We start from the raw sequence: 15,960 nt of genomic DNA, 5'->3' as shown, positions 1-15,960 counted from the left end.
TCTCCAACCACCTCAAACATCTCCAAACCACCTCCAAACATCTCCAAAACCACTGCAAACATCTCCAAAACCACCTCAAACATCTCACAAACCACCTCCAAAAGGCTCCAAATCCACCTCCAAACATCTCCAAAACCACCTCCAAACATCTCCAAAACCACCTCCAAAAGGCTCCAAAACCACCTCCAAACATCTCCAAAACCACCTCCAAACATCTCCAAAACCACCTCCAAACATCTCCAAAACCACCTCCAAACATCTCCAAAACCACCTCCAAACATCTCCAAAACCACCTCCAAACATCTCCAAAACCACCTCCAAACATCTCCAAAACCACCTCCAAACATCTCCAAAACCACCTCCAAAAGGCTCCAAAACCACCTCCAAAAGGCTCAAAAACCACCTCCAAAAGGCTCCATATTCCACTTTTTACTAAGAGTCGCCAAATATTAAAACAAACATTGGACAGTAGTGTATAGTGTACAGATAGATTGATTGATTGATTGATAGACAGACAGACAGACAGACAGATAGATGTGTGTGTGTGTGTGTGTGTGTTAACCTGTAACAAGCAAGATTAAGATTAGGCAGCTCACTACTCTAGAACAGGTCTGGGAACACATTCTCAACTGGATCCTCCTCTTTCACCTAATATGATACCATTGTCCCAATTACATGAATTACTTCCATGAATTACTCACACTGTTTCTCCACACTTTACTGCAAGCGTGTGACCTACAGTATAGGGAGAGTGAACTGTGTGAACTGAAGACCTGAGTGAGAGCGCGAGGTCAACATTAGATTACAGACTATGGCAGTGATTGGTGGGACACGTTTTCTTTTTTTTTTTTAATTTGTTGATGTGATATCGGCTGGGAAAAGGTCAGTGTACAGAAACAACAAATGAGTGTTATGGCAGGGCGTGACTGTTCACCCTGTTGGACAATGACCTGCTAAAATATTGCCAAATACAATTATAAAATAGCTGAAATAGCTCCTTGTCACAAAAGATCGCTTAAAAATCATAGTGATTATCAAAAAGTAGCCAGATTTGGAGGTAATTTCCCCAAATAGGCAGCACTGCTGCAGTTGAGTGTGTGAGCCCTGAGCCCGATAGCTTTCAGGCTCGCTGACGGCTGTGCTTATAGTGCTTCATTTTCTTTCTGCTACACGACCCCCATGGTCACTGACGACAGGCTGGTTTTCTGTTTATCTCACTACTCTCTCAGAGTCCCGCTACAAATTTCGGGAATGATCTATATTGCCAGAAAGTGATATAAAACTCCCTGTTGATTTCTGGGCAGAGCGGTTAACAACGGTGCAGGAGAGAGATTAAAGGAGCTTTCAAAGATTGGCATGAGCCTGCTGATTCTAAGGTCTCGGAGAGTGATAAAACTGAATGCGGTCTTTTAGCATTAGTAGCCTGTGTGACAGTTAAAATAACACCTGGACGTGGAGACCGAGTCCAGGCGTTTCACTTCCTGTATGGTGACCCTTTCATTGTCTCTATCCGTAACCCTCTCTGCTTTCCCACTGTCTGAAGTAAAACATCCAGTGTTAATACAACTCCTACAGAGTCCTACATATGAGTCCAATAGTCCTCTAACAAAAATAAATAAACAAATCAGGTGCAGCAGCATCACTGCATGCAAACCAATACCTACTTACCTGCATTGTTTTTCAGGTGAACATTCTGAAAAATAAATAGTAAATTATAAGTAGGTAAACAGTAAACAGTAAAAAAATTTTTTAAAAACTAGCAAATTCATTAATGAACAGGTGCATCTTTGACACCACTTTCCATTTAATCAGAGTTGTTTAAATGGCCTGGTCTCGGTGATAAAAAAAAAGCAGGCAATGTGAAGAGTGCGAGGGTAATGCAGTCGGACTTTACCGCAGATAGCTTTGGTGCGTCAGTTTTTTTTTTTTTAGATGGCGGAAAGCACTCCTGAATGCCGTTAGCTCTGCCGTGTCTCTGCTCGGCACTTTATATAAATGGAGGGAACATCACTTGAAACTGTTCCCTCTGACAATGAAATGTGTCATCAGACATGGGAAAGTGGTGCTCTTGTGAGGGGGGGGGGAAAGGATCATTTCTGCATTACTCGGAACCATTAAAAATAAATTTTCTCTGCTCTGTCCATGATATTTGCCACTTCATAGAGGTCGAAGTTGAAGGGTCGCTTTCAAAGACTCGTACGTACGTGATTGGCTGTTCCAGGTTAGGCTCCCTTTCAGGAACGGAGAGGCTTGAATGAATGAACTTTTGCTTTTTGGAATGGCAATAAAAAATAAACAATGAATGAAGAGAAAACCTAATTAAGGGATGATTTTGGGGCCTGAGGTAAAGAGCTATTTTGCCAGGACACTGGATTAACACCACTAAACTTTCAAAAAGGTGCTGTGGGATGACCACATCTGGAAGCAGAACAGCACAGACTGCTTTGTGGAGTTAATTGAAAGACATCTTATATAAAAATTTTCTTGCTTTAGACCCCAAACCCTGAATGTGCTGATACCAGCCACTGTCAAGCCAGCAGGTCAACAGAAACTTCTGGAAATACCTAAAATATCTTTCAACATACACAATGTCTATCAGGGACAAAATAATTTTTTTAAGCCCATAGTGTGAAACTCTCTCTTTATATAGTGCCTCTTTGGCATGCCACCACACTGCTGCATCTCAAAATGAGGGTGTCAACTCAAGAAACAGAGCAATGTTGCATCTGTTACGAGCAAAATTAGGTTCTGGAGCTTTCATAAACCTTTTACCATTGTGAAGGCAGAAAGTATTGGGCCGCTCCTTAGCATTAAAACGTCCTATGATCAGAGTACAGTGGCAGGACACAAGTCTGTGGCACACTCCACTGGCTGCCAATGGAATTACATGGCAATAAAAAAAGTCAACAGAAAATCCCACAGCTGGATCATTACCTCCTATTCAGCAGTGGTTCAAGATTGATGTACCCAATTATGTGTGCGCGCGTGTGTGTACGCATGACCAGAGACCCCCACACCATCAACATGAAGGTATATCATAGAAACAGTGGCTCTGATCCGAGCAGTTCGCTCCATTTCACAGATCTGAGAGATTTGCTCTGGCGCCCCCTGCTGCCCACATAGAGTAAGTCCACATGTTAAATACAGTGTTGTTATTGTGAACTAATTCCATGTCTTTTTCTGATGCACCCTGATTTAGAAAATCAACTATAATCGTTAACTTTGTTAAACAGGTGGAGATATTGTTTGTTACCTGCAATTTAAGTCATAAAATGCCGGTGGTGATTTTATTTTATTTCCTGAACACATTTGTGAATTTCATAAAGGGATTGATGCCCTTTTTTAATTCTAAAACCGATTTTTAAAATTGCAATTATAATTTAAATTGTTGTTGTTCATAATCCAATTGAAAATTTTAAAAAAATTTTAAAAGATAAGGCACTTTTGATTCATCAAAATTCTTCACCCCAAAGAAAAGAGTGCCCAAGTTTCAAAAGGAGTAAGGGACTTTATGTAACCTACAATTCACAATCACAAAATATCTATGTTTACATTTAACTTACAGGATATTTGCCATTTTGAGGGCATTGTGAGGTGTAATGGTTAAAGAACTGAATTCTTAACCAGAACTTGTTGGGTTCAAGTCCCAGGTAAAACATTTGTTACAAAATTCAGCAAAATTGCAAACCTCAGTTATTTATGTTGTGCCAAACTCTATATTAAGAGTGAGCAAAAAAACATTACATTACAATCACTTGGCTTGGAGCTTATCCAGAGCAACAGGAATATAAAAATCACCAAGAGGCCCATATATTATCAGTAAGTATAATTTCAACAGAACAAACAACAATTTGTACTGTTAAAAAAAAAAAAAAAAAATTAAAAAAAAAAAAACCATTACAGATAACCCATGCACAAAGTCATATCTATAACATTATCCAACAGGAAATCCAAACAACGACCAAAAACAAATCTAAGGAAATCAGAGGTCTGAAGTATGACGAATGTTTGGCTAAGGCATCCGATGGTTACGATGTTTCTCGGTCATGTTCAGTTCCACTAAATCCCACAAATCCATGCAAACGACCTGGAAACAAATCAAGGTTACGCCAAGCGAAACCATGCACCTGTTTCGGGTTGTAACATCCCGAAGAGCTGGCTCGCGGACCGGCCAAAAACTGCGGTCCTTGCTTGCAGTGGCCCGCGGAAACAGGGTTTTTGCATGATTTTCGGATTGTATGAATTATATTAATAATTCCAGATTGTCTGAGGGGGGGTGAAAATCAAATTATAGTTGGCCTTACCGAAATGCCGCCTTCATAAAAAACGTGAAATTATTTACAGCATGTTATAAATGTGTATACAAATACTGTCCACTTGGGGGCAGCACAATTAAGTGAGAAATACAGGTCATGACGGTGTCACAGATTGTCCGTATACATACATTTTTATTCAGTGAATGTAGTGTATTTATTCTAAATTAGTTGCCATCGAATAAGAAAAAAGTGTGGTGTCCAAGAAGGCACACATTCCTACTATTTTTGTACGTATGACATGTGCATAGCCTTTCTGCGGTCTACAGGATAATCCTTTTGTAGTGGGAAAATGCCGTCTCATTTACGGTTCAGGATCATTCTGACCACAGGGCAATTCTGACGTAAATAACATGTTTGCTTTGAGGTCATTATTCTAATCACTGACAGAATACGGACACATGTGAGCAGATGTATAGTACTAAAGACCTTTACAAATTGCAGCACCTAGGCTATAATCTGCACAAATTACATTAGGCTACATATGAAGCTGTGTAATAGCTTCACCATCTAATTTAATTATTCTGTGGTCACTTTGACATCACTTAGCGTTGAACGGCAGTCCACTGACAACACGTTCAAATGTTAAACACGCAGAAACCCTGTCATGACCATATAATTTTTTTCGGTAATGAAGATTACTGCTATGGACCTATGTGTCTGAAATAAAGTTAAATTGGATTGAATTGAATTCATTACGTTAATACGCAATCAATTAAGTTCGTATGCTTGAGTGCGTATAAAGTAAATACAACAACGGCTCTCGCACATTACGCGCTCTCAGCCTTCCCATACAGCGTCGCCCTACTTTGCAAAGGTGTTCTGGCCAGTGCGTCAGCCACCTGCTGCCACCTCCGGTATACCTGGAGCACGCGCCTTCAGGCGTTCCAGGCTGTTGTCAGAGGCAACTGCAGGACGCTATAGGGGGAGGCGTCCCAGACAAAAACTCAAATTTCGTTACATTCCGACTCCCACAGGATCGACACCTTGATCAGAGCAGTCGCGCTGATTAAGTGCTCTTCCTTGACCGATTAGACCAGCGGAGAGAATCCCCGCTTGAAGTGGGATTTTGAAATGTTTCAGTCCATTCTTTTTTCCGAGGGCGGTGCTGTTGCGCCGCTGTGAGCGCAAGCGGGTCTGCGTTGTTTGCTCGAAACCTGCTTGTACTGTAATTGAATCCTAATTCCCAAACCGGTTGTTATGGATGGAGGACGGGAGAGAAGGTAGAGCCTGTTGCTCTCTCCTTCGGCAGAGCGCGGTAGGGGAACCGCTAATCTGTTTTTCTGCAATATTACCAGAAAGAGACTGAGTAAATTGTCGGGCTCGTAACTTTTTTGACCAATTTCTGGACAGACTTGAAGGATCAATTTTACCTATAGTGCCAGCGTATCGAAGATTTCGTTTCCCACACTGAGGATTGGATTACAAGTGACATAAGTTATTTGTAGCTCGGATGTAGGCTATACAATATTGAAAGTCGTATTTTGAATGTTTTTACAAAGATATAAAACTGGGAAATTGATTCTTTTTTTGACAGTTTCGGCGGTCATTTCATGAAATAAAAGTTTAGTTGGATATGACAAGCATTGCTTGTTGATATGTGTTTAATATAACAATCAAAGGGATTAAACAAGTGACATTTAGAAGGAGAAAAGAAAATGGAAAGCGAATTGAAACCGCGGCTTTGTTCCATGATAAAAGGAGAAAATGGATATGGGTTTCATTTGCACGGTGAGAAGGGAAAGAGCGGGCAGTATATTCGGAAAGTGGAGCCCGATTCTCCAGCCGAAGCCGCCGGACTGCGCGCAGGGGACCGAGTGGTGGAGGTGAACGGCGAGAACGTGGAAAAAGAAACGCACCACCAAGTGAGTAACATTACCCCCTTCCCCCAGACCGCTGCATTGTTGTCTTATTCTGCATGACGTGTCGGTTGTTCCACAGATGTAAATTGTTACTTTTTAACAGCGATGGAATGTTCGTTGAGAAGCCTGTCTCTGAAACTTATTGCCTAAATAGTGGTAAATAACCGTTTTTCCAGTGCCCCAAGAACACACGAATATAAAAAAAGTTAAAACGTCGTTGAAACATTTGCGTTCTACTTCAGAAGCAAACATATCCAATACCATTTTGAATATTAACAATCGTGTAAAAATGAAACCATCACCACAGTAAAATGCTGAGGATGTATTTGTCATACACGCCCACCCTTTAGCGTGGCGTCAAGATAAACTTCTTAAGAGGACCGAGGCTTGGAACAGAAGTTTACATTCTGTGGATGTAGATAGTTTGCTGCACACGCCAGGGATCTAGAAGAATCAAGAATCTCCTCAGTAAACAGGCGTACAATCTGGAGCAGCTATTAGCGCGAGATTAGAGGACATGAAGAGGTCGGAGGAAATTCACCAGGATAGTCTGTGAATAATCGAGAAAATTCGTGGATTGTTAAAAAAGAAAAAAATAACTTTTTATTTATTTATTTTTTTGCTAGAAAACACATTATACAGTCAAACTGAATCTCTGCATTATCAAACTTTTGGACTGTCAAAACCATTTGGTAGTTAATTATATTGAGGAAATCTGGGGCTCTAATGTTCACCAAATGGTCTCCTTTAAACTATTAGGATGCTGCTTCATTGTCATGTTTTTGGCATGTGGGCGGAATTTGACAAGAAAAGAGAGGGAGACAGATTAATATTTTCCCAGTACAACAAAAATTACGATCGCACAGAGGAGCTCTGCAGCATTCCCGATCACAGCCCCTGTCAGTCTTAGTCACATCACAGGCTGATGTTGAAGACCGCTGAACCGTGTTCCAGGTGTGGTTGCTGGCGTTCGATATGTCTTGAAGTGATCCACGTCAGACACAATTAACAGGCTCTTGACATAACACGGAGATAGCAAACCAACCAAGGAAAGACTTCACAGAGATGGCACTTACACCCAATCTACCCAACCAATGCCGGCTGAGAATCTTAAAGAGGGTCACACGGGGATTCAAAAATGCAAATGGCCGGACAGGTGAGTGCTTTCCAGCCGATCGGAGGCCCTCGTGAGCTCGGGTCGGGAGAGCCCGCTGCTAACGTGCGCTCAGATAGAGCTGCAAATCAAGAAGCGCTGTCCCCGAGGGCTCCGGGAATGTTTACACTGCGGCACCTTCCAGCCACGTTTTTTACTGCTTCCAAACTTCATGAACCCCCCCCCGACTGCTTTCGGGTCGTCCACCAGTTCACTGCCCTCCCGGGGTACAGAACATCCGACCCCAGATGCAGGAAGGTTCTAGACTCCCAGCAGGGTCGTTCTGAAAAACGTTTAATTGCAGCTGGACGCCTCGGCTTCAGGGCGACAGGGTCCGGTTGGTTTGCGCCACGGTGACCTCTGAGCTGCCGTGACCCTAAAGCGGCTTCCGTTTCGGCGCTCCGAGTTGACCTTCCTGATTGACCCTGTAGCCCAAGGGGCTGCAGCCTTAGTCTGGGACAGGCTCCAGTTTTTGTCTTCACGCTAAGCAACAAATTCAGACTTAAGTGCCTAGGTGAGGCGGGCTAACTGTGTAATCGACTGCTTTAATTAGTCGCCGGAGTGTTGAGTGACAGCAAATGGCAGCAATCTCGGCAGGTCTCCAGGATGCGGCCCGTGTCCCATTCTTCAGCACAGATCCGTGGCGGTTTGGAGACTGAAGTTGCACCCTGACCCCGCTCACTCACCCTCCCTCCCTCCCTCCCTCCCCACCACCGCCCCCCCGTCCCTGCCCAGGTGGTGCAGAGGATCAAGGCGCTGGAGCATGAGACGAGGCTGCTGGTGGTGGATCGGGACACGGACGAGTACCTGCGGAGCCTCCGGCTCGCCTGCACGGAGGACATGGCGGTCCAAGAGAAGGCCGAGTCCCCGGCTTCCGCCTCGCCCGCCGCCTCGCCGGCCGCCTCGCCCGTCGCCTCGCCCGCCACCTCGCCCGCCACGCCCAGCAAGCGGGAAAACGGCTCCATCTCCAAGCCCCCCAGGTCCTCGTCCCTTGTGGGGGCCAAGCCATCCAAGAGGTCGCCCTCGCGCGCCGGAAAGAAGGTAAGAAAGAAGAAGGTGTTCCTTATGTGTCAGTCACCATTTCAAATGTCAGCGTCAGTTACTCTGCGGCAGACTGGTAAGAGACGGTGTAGGGTCTGTGTCCCTGCGTTCGGGGGGTAAGAAATGGATGGTCTGGAGAAGGCCGATGGGATGACGGAAACGGGTCAAAGTTCAAGTCCCCTGCTGGCTGTATGTCTCTCCACCGGGGGGAGGAAGTAGCTTTTGGGGCGGAGCTACCAGGTCTGCAGAAGGTGAAAGGAATTTAGAAAGCTTACAGAAGCTCCTGCAAAGCCTGGACTAGAAAACAAGTTATCAAGAAATGAGATTAAGAATTTATAGTCGTGCAGATTAATGAGAAGGATTGGTGTGTCGTAACCAGCAGGCTTTAGCAGGGATTGGCTTTAATCCCCGCCCTGCCACGGAGAGTCAGGTCTAATTGGCCATTAGCCTTTATGTGATTTGTTGACGGAGTTCAGGTATGCCCTATGCCTGACGACAGATACGAGGGTGATGTAAAATGGGCATGGTAATCCTTAAGCTGTAGTGGAATTAGGTGTGTCTACATGCAGACGATGGCGACTTGTTGCATCAGTATCAGACATAAAACAGTCGATCCTTGAACAGAGGTCAGGGGGTCACCTCTATCTCACAGACACCCTGTCCGGCCTCTGCCCTGTGTGGACTGCGTAAGGCTAAATTGAGGATACATAAGACCGTGGGCAGAGAGATGTTGTTGCAGTTCCTAATCACAAATTGCGTACGCTCATCTAGCATACTTAACCCAAAAACATCCTCACAAACTATGACCACATAAGCAGAACTACAAAAGACTTATAAGCAGAACTACAAAAGAGTTACAAAAAGGCCACACCTGCTTAAGTCCCCTCTCCTCCCCTCCCAAAAAAGGAAGATGCAACAATCAGTTTCACCCCCAACCACGACTCAAGGGGACTCCATGGAAAAAAGGCAGCACTCACGGGTACACTGTGAGAGCCTCACATCGCACGGTCTGTTCTTCTCCAGAGAGGGCAGGGACTCCAGCTTCTCCTTCTGGGACTGGAGTGGGTTGATCAGCGGCGTCAGTACTGCGTCCGTACTGCGTCAGTGCTGTGTCAGTACTGCGTCCGTACTGTGTCAGTACCTGCGGGGAAGCCCGGCAGCTGGCAGCATTGGCCCCAAGTCACTGTAACTGAAAACGTATAAATAGCACATTAGTCAATGGCCCCTAATGTGTAAACGGGCAGTGACAACATAATAAATCCTGTTAGTGCACTTTAATGGCAGGAATTCAGCTTTCAGCAGGAGTCTTTCAGAGAGGGGAAAGCTGGGAATGGATGCTAGTGATCACACAGTCCCACAGAGCACATACTGTATCATACAAGTCAGTAACCCTGGTCCTGGTGCTCCTGGTTATCCTGACTTCCAGTTCTCTAACACCATAACAGATTGGATTAATTATCAGGCTTAATCAATGCAGGTGGACCATGTGCTGGAGGTCCTCAGTGCTTACCCCCCTCAGACTCTGAATATTCAGTCTCAGGCTCATCTTAAGCGATCGATCCACTCAGTCGAGAGTAAATGGAACAAAAACCAGGCACACTGGCAGCACCGCTGTATCACATAGGCACGGTACGCTCCATTACAGATTGAAGCAAGAATTTTTTCGACCATTACAGTATGGATTTTAGGTATGCATTTCTGCGCGCATGTATACTTCGGTGTTTCGGAAAAGATCTCTGCGTCGTTGTAGCAACGTGCGGTAACAGTGTCGCAGGCGAGGAGTTAGAACACGCTTGCGGTACGCGCTCGTTGGTGTCCCTCGAGCACGGCAGAAATGGGAGGGAAGCAGAGGAATAAAGTTTCCTCCGCGTCGATGTTCCACATCTACAGGGTTCCCGCAAAATGCAGAGTGGGAAAGGCTTCGGCTTTCTCCGCTCCGACCGAGGCGGGGGATTAACTTCACATCTGCCTTTCCGCGGGCCGAGCATTTCTGTTCCCCCCAAACTCCTGTTTTATGCATCGGACCGAACATGTGTTTTCACTTACGCTCATGTTACCAGTACGCTCGCGTATAATTCAGCGATCTCCCTACATCACTACTAACAGGGCCAATCAGTTTCATAGAGATGTTTTATTTAGTGAGTTCAGCTGCAATCGCTTTGTGTGCCATGAGGAGAAATCCCAGCTGCCTGGAGGTCAGGGCGTCCAGCGAAGCACAGGAAATGTTCTGGATCGCTCTTTCGCTGTCCGTCCTTCTCTCCATCTCCCTTTGTCTCCCGCACACGCATGCTCGTATACAAGTGCACACTCACATTCAAACACACACACACACACACACACACACACACACACACATTCACATACAAACAGGCATTCTCTCTTTATCTCACACACACACACACACACACACACACACGTGATCAGTGATCAGCTGAAAGGGGACGAATTACGGAACAAAAAATTGCTCTTACAAAACCAAAGAGGAGGAGGGGACTAGCGATCAGCTCTGTCGAGCCAGATCCTGCTTTCCAAATTGCATTAAAACCTCTAAAAGGGGAAAGACCACTCGAGACGGGGGTTTTGCAGAGAGACACAGACTCGAGTCACAAGCTCCTTCCATAAACACGACGGTCTCCTGCGGTCAGGTCTTGCACTGGATTTTCTTTTGGTTTCTAGCTCGAGCAGGACACTCAAAGAATGCTCGTGCCTACGAAAAAAGTCTGTTCCAGAGAAACTTAATTTTGTTCTCCCATCTGAAATTCATTTGACAGGGTAACTTCTGAAAGTCCCCTTTTCTACGGCTGAATTTTTTTGTTCTTCGCCCAATCAACTGTAGTGTATCGGCAGGAACCACTTTTAACTGCTGCAGTGCGCTATTTTTATTGTTCATTTTTAGGATTTTGACTAGTTTTTGGTGTGAATGTAGTGAGTTTCACACTTGTATATTTACCAAATACTACTGCTTTATTTATGGGCATGAATTAAAATAAAAACATAATAGTGAATATTTACCCTTGAGCAGTGTGTCAGAGTCCCAGTGACTTTGCCGACTAAAAGTAACAAGGTGCTAAACAAAAGAGGACTCTCGTCACCCCTCTCAGGTGATTTGTTTACTTGATTAGCCAGTGAAAGGCCATTTGCCTTCCTCAGAGAAAGTGATAAGCTTCAGCTGCAGCAAGCAAATGTCTCCCTGGAAGTTGACTCAGTCCACTGGCATTCCCGGTCTTTTGTGAGAGAGGGGCACGTAGTCTCCCCTGCACCTTAAGTACCGGGCCGAGCGCAGACTCCTGAGGCAGAGTGTCGCTAGCCAACCGCAAAAACCACCCAATGACCTCGAGTCGTTGATCGTCTGTCGATGATGAAAGTCCAGTTCACAGTTGTTGCTGTGGTGGTGAGTAGGGGTGCGTGGGTAGGCGGGGGGGGAGGGGGTTACCAGCCGCTTTTAATTTGTTTGTTTTCTCGCTGACGCCGCAGGTGGGAGTTGCGTAACGTGGGCGCGGGCGCTAACGCGCACGCTAATGGCTAGCAGGCCCCGGCGGCCACACTGAGAGACCCTCGCGTGCGATGCCTTTTGGCACAAGGCCGCATTTACATTCGCATTTACATTCACGTTCACATTTACATTTCGGCCAATTTGGCTGATGCTCTTTTGCCAGGGTGATTTACAGAGCTTACGCTCCTGTGTGCGGCTCGTTTGTACAGCTGGACGCTGAAGCAAATCAGGCTGCGTGCTTCAGTCAAGTGCACAACAGCAGCGTCCCCCACCTGGGATTCTGAACCTACGACCTTGAGCGCTAGAAGCCCAGTTCCACAAATATTATGCTGCACCCGGCGTCCTCAATCTTCCAGGTCCCGTTTGAGGGTGACAGTGTGGCACAGGGGGTCTTCAGTCTTATCCCGAATTGGCCGGCATGGATGCAGGCTTTCGTTCCAACCAAGCAGTTACGCGCCTGATTCTACTAACCAAACACAAGGTTTGCTAAGGACCTTGATTGGTAGAATCAAGTGTGTTACTGATTGGTTTGAACGAAAGCCTGCATCCACACTGGCCCCTTTAAGGATAAGACTCTTCTGGAGGATCCCTGTGCTGTAACCCTCAAACTGGAACTGGAAGCTTTCTCTGAGCCCTCGCTGGGTCAGCTGCCACCCTGCACTCATGGCCGTGGAGCCGCAAGATTGGGGGGGGGGTGGGGGGGGAGAGGCCGTGTAGCTGGGGGGGAGGCGGCTGGAGTGTGAGCCAGGAAGTGGGGGCCCAGTCTAAGGAAAGGAAGGGGGAGGGGTCATGAGTCATGGGGAGAGAGGGGGTGGGGGATTCCAGTGGGGGGGGGCGGGGGAGGGGAGAGGGGAGAAGGGGCTGGAGTCAGGAGTCACCCAAGCCCCCCAGCAGCGGGTCTACCACCATGCCAGCAAGGCAGCCCGCCTCTCACCCGTATGACCCCATGTCATCCCACCCCCCAATGAATAAACAAATAAAGCTGTATGGTTAATCCCCAGGGGTCTTTCTATGGGGTTAGATGGAGCTGGGGCATGGGGGGGGGGTCAAGGGGGGTGTAAGAGCTTTTATTTCAATATTACAAATGGTGGAGTGTTGCCAGGGCAGCCAGACTCCTAGGGTTACCTTGAATTCCAGAACTTCCTGTCCGGGAGGAATTGGAGAGGGAGGCCTCCTGACTCGTGCGGAATACCACAGGGCACCGCAGCTCCACGGGACGCCTTTATGACCCTTAATTGCAAACACGTTGTGCTAATAAAGCTCTCTGGCGAAGGGGCTACGTGAGCATGCGTGAGAGTGTGTGAGAGCATGCGTGAGAGTGTGTGAGAGCATGCGTGAGAGTGTGTGAGAGCATGCGTGAGAGTGTGTGAGAGCATGCGTGAGAGTGTGTGAGAGCATGCGTGAGAGTGTGTGAGAGCATGTGTGAGTGTGTGTGTGAGCATGCGTGAGAGTGTGTGAGAGCATGCGTGAGAGTGTGTGAGAGCATGTGTGAGTGTGTGTGAGAGCATGCGTGAGAGTGTGTGAGAGCATGCGTGAGTGTGTGCGCGGAGATTTATGACTGCTCTCCATATCTCTCTCCACCTTCCCCCATCTGGTGCCTATTGCTAAGATCAGCTCTTCCTGCCCCATTCACTCATAGTGCCCCATTCACTCGTAGTGCCCCATTCACCCGTAGTGCCCTATTCACTCTTAGTGCCCCATTCACCCTTAGTGCCCTATTCACTCTTAGTGCCCCATTCACCTTAGTGCCTATTCATCCACCAGTTGATTTGAGGCACAGGTGTAATAGATGGAGACAGACGAAGAAAGAAGATGAGCCATTACCCCTCCCGGTAATGCGGCCTGCGGTGCTGGCAGAATTCGCCCCTCTCAGGCTGGTCCCGACGGCCCCCAGAGTCACGCGGGGCGGTCAGGGGGCGTCTTCTCTGACGCGTGGTTTCGGAGGCAAAACAAAGACCACTTGAGGCGCCTGGGCCTCTTAGACGTCCTGGGGCCGCAGGAAATGAACACAGGCGAGCACCTTCCACCCAGGAGGGCCCATTTCCCCCCCAGGATTGTTTTTAAGCTGATAAAAGAGCCTTGGGAGGACAGAGGAGCCCCGGCTACTCGCTGCCGAGCTAACACGGCGACCGCGGCCCTGCTCAGATCAGATCCTCCTGAAACTAGCGCTTCAACACGGCTGCTTTCACGCCAGAACACTGGAGCATAAGAACGTTTGACCAACAGGCCATTGGATCCATCTAAGCTCGCCATTTTACCTACTCTCTATAGAGCACCCAACAGCGTCAAGCCTGGTGGAGTCCTTCGAGAGGGACAAGGCAAGCTATGTCATGCAGCGCGAACTCTCTGCGGTAAAAATATTTCCTGAGGGCAGTATAGGATTAACAGTATAGTATCAAGCTTCAATGAGAATACTTATATTCTACGTCCTTCGTGTTCTGACCCCGGTAGCTCCGTGACAACGACCTTTGCACTTTCCCATGCCCTGCTCGTGGTCTCCACCTGTGTAGGTCTGAACTCTGATAACCAGCGTTCTTGGTTCACGCCGCCCGAGGACCCAGCAGAGGGTTGGCTCACTTCCTCTTCCTGTTCGCTGAGCACCGGGAGGCACTTCTGATGTTCGAATGGCGAGGATTGACAGCGAAGCCGCGCCTGGGAACAGTCTCACCTTTCCGGTCCCGTGCGCCTGAGGAGGGGCCGGCCGTGTCCTCCGACGCAAGCCCGCTCCGCGGCTGGGCGGGGCCCCTGCAGGTGGTGTCCACGCCGGAGTGTTAAATATCACTTTCTCACAGAGCGGTGGAGCCGGGGGGAAGGGATCTGTTCTTTCACACCGGCGCACACCGGCGCACACCACCATGCCTGGGCCCGGCGCACACCACCGCACCTGGGCCCGGCGCACACCACCGCACCTGGGCCCGGCGCACACCACCGCACCTGGGCCCGGCGCACACCACCGCACCTGGGCCCGGCGCACACCACCGCACCTGGGCCCGGCGCACACCGCCATGCCTGGGCCCAGCGCACACCGCCATGCCTGGGCCCAGCGCACACCGCCATGCCTGGGCCAGCGCTCTGCGAGACTGGGCTGACGGTCCGTGTGCAAGTGGGGGGTGCCACGTATGCTGGTGTGTGTGTGTGTGTGTGTGTGTGCATTGTGTTGTTGTGGTGTGTACACATGCATATGTTTTTGTGTGTGTGTGCGTGTGCATATGTGGTTGTGTGTGTGTGTGTGTGTGTGTGTGTGTGTGCATGTCTGTGTGTGTGTTGACTGTATCTGTATATTTTCCCCCAGTTAAAAACATTCTGCTCCCTGTTCCCAGCTCAGCTGACTGACGAACAGCCAGACAGATAGACAGACATACAGGCAGTCAAGGGGCTTCATAAGAACCACACAGCTTTTCAGTATTATGATGACAATCCTGACAGCTCCAAGCTCTGTAACCTCAAGCTTGTTGATGCAAAGGATGCTGGGAGTTCTCCAATCTCCGGTTCTGGAAAGTAAAGAAAACCCATCTGTTCAGAGAACACATAAACTAACTAACTACCCTGTACTTAGCCTCAAAAATCAAAACTTCCCTAACCCTTTGCAAACCCTTAAGAAAATAAGTTATGAATGTTCTACCATAATTCATGTAAACATGGCCACTGCAATGTAAGCCATCTGACAAAAAAACAAATCACAAATATATATATATATATATACTGTTATCTCCAGTGAAAACATTATTTAGATCAAAGTCAAGGCTGCACTTATGTAAGAAGTACTAAGCTCTGTCTCAGCCTGGGAGACCAAAGCAGGTGGGTTACTTTGGGTACGAACAGGATGGGAGCAGGCGTGCGACTCGACCCAATTACTGACCCAGATCAGCTCTGAATGGGCTTTCAAATGGTCATTTCCACATAAGGATGGGGAAACTTGGCTGGACAAGACAAGGTCAGACACGTGGTCAAGGCCCACAGTCCCCCACACCCACAGGCCTGGAAAGGAACTTCCCAACCCCCGTCATCACTGGACGGGGTTTTGTGCTGCACAGACAAGTGTTTCAACGTGACAGAAACACAGGTCCCCCATGTGCCCAAATGAGAGGTTCCCACCAT

At 47.6% G+C, this 15,960-nt stretch overlaps 1 protein-coding gene across 1 annotated transcript in view; it reads left to right on the top strand.

Moving 5' to 3' along the window:
- Nucleotides 1-5,199: 5,199 nt before the first annotated feature.
- Nucleotides 5,200-15,960, top strand: part of LOC135243391 (Na(+)/H(+) exchange regulatory cofactor NHE-RF2) — a 31,988-nt gene continuing 21,227 nt past the window's right edge. The window contains exons 1-2 of the mRNA XM_064315180.1: nucleotides 5,200-6,178; nucleotides 8,064-8,369. Of these exons, the coding sequence (XP_064171250.1) occupies nucleotides 5,972-6,178; nucleotides 8,064-8,369 (513 nt within the window). The 5' untranslated portion in view covers nucleotides 5,200-5,971. The remainder of the gene's footprint in view (nucleotides 6,179-8,063; nucleotides 8,370-15,960) is intronic.

The sequence above is a fragment of the Anguilla rostrata genome, chromosome 17 (assembly GCF_018555375.3).
Source record: "Anguilla rostrata isolate EN2019 chromosome 17, ASM1855537v3, whole genome shotgun sequence".
NCBI classification, from domain to species: Eukaryota; Metazoa; Chordata; class Actinopteri; order Anguilliformes; family Anguillidae; genus Anguilla; species Anguilla rostrata.
This window is presented reverse-complemented; position numbering and strand designations above follow the sequence as displayed.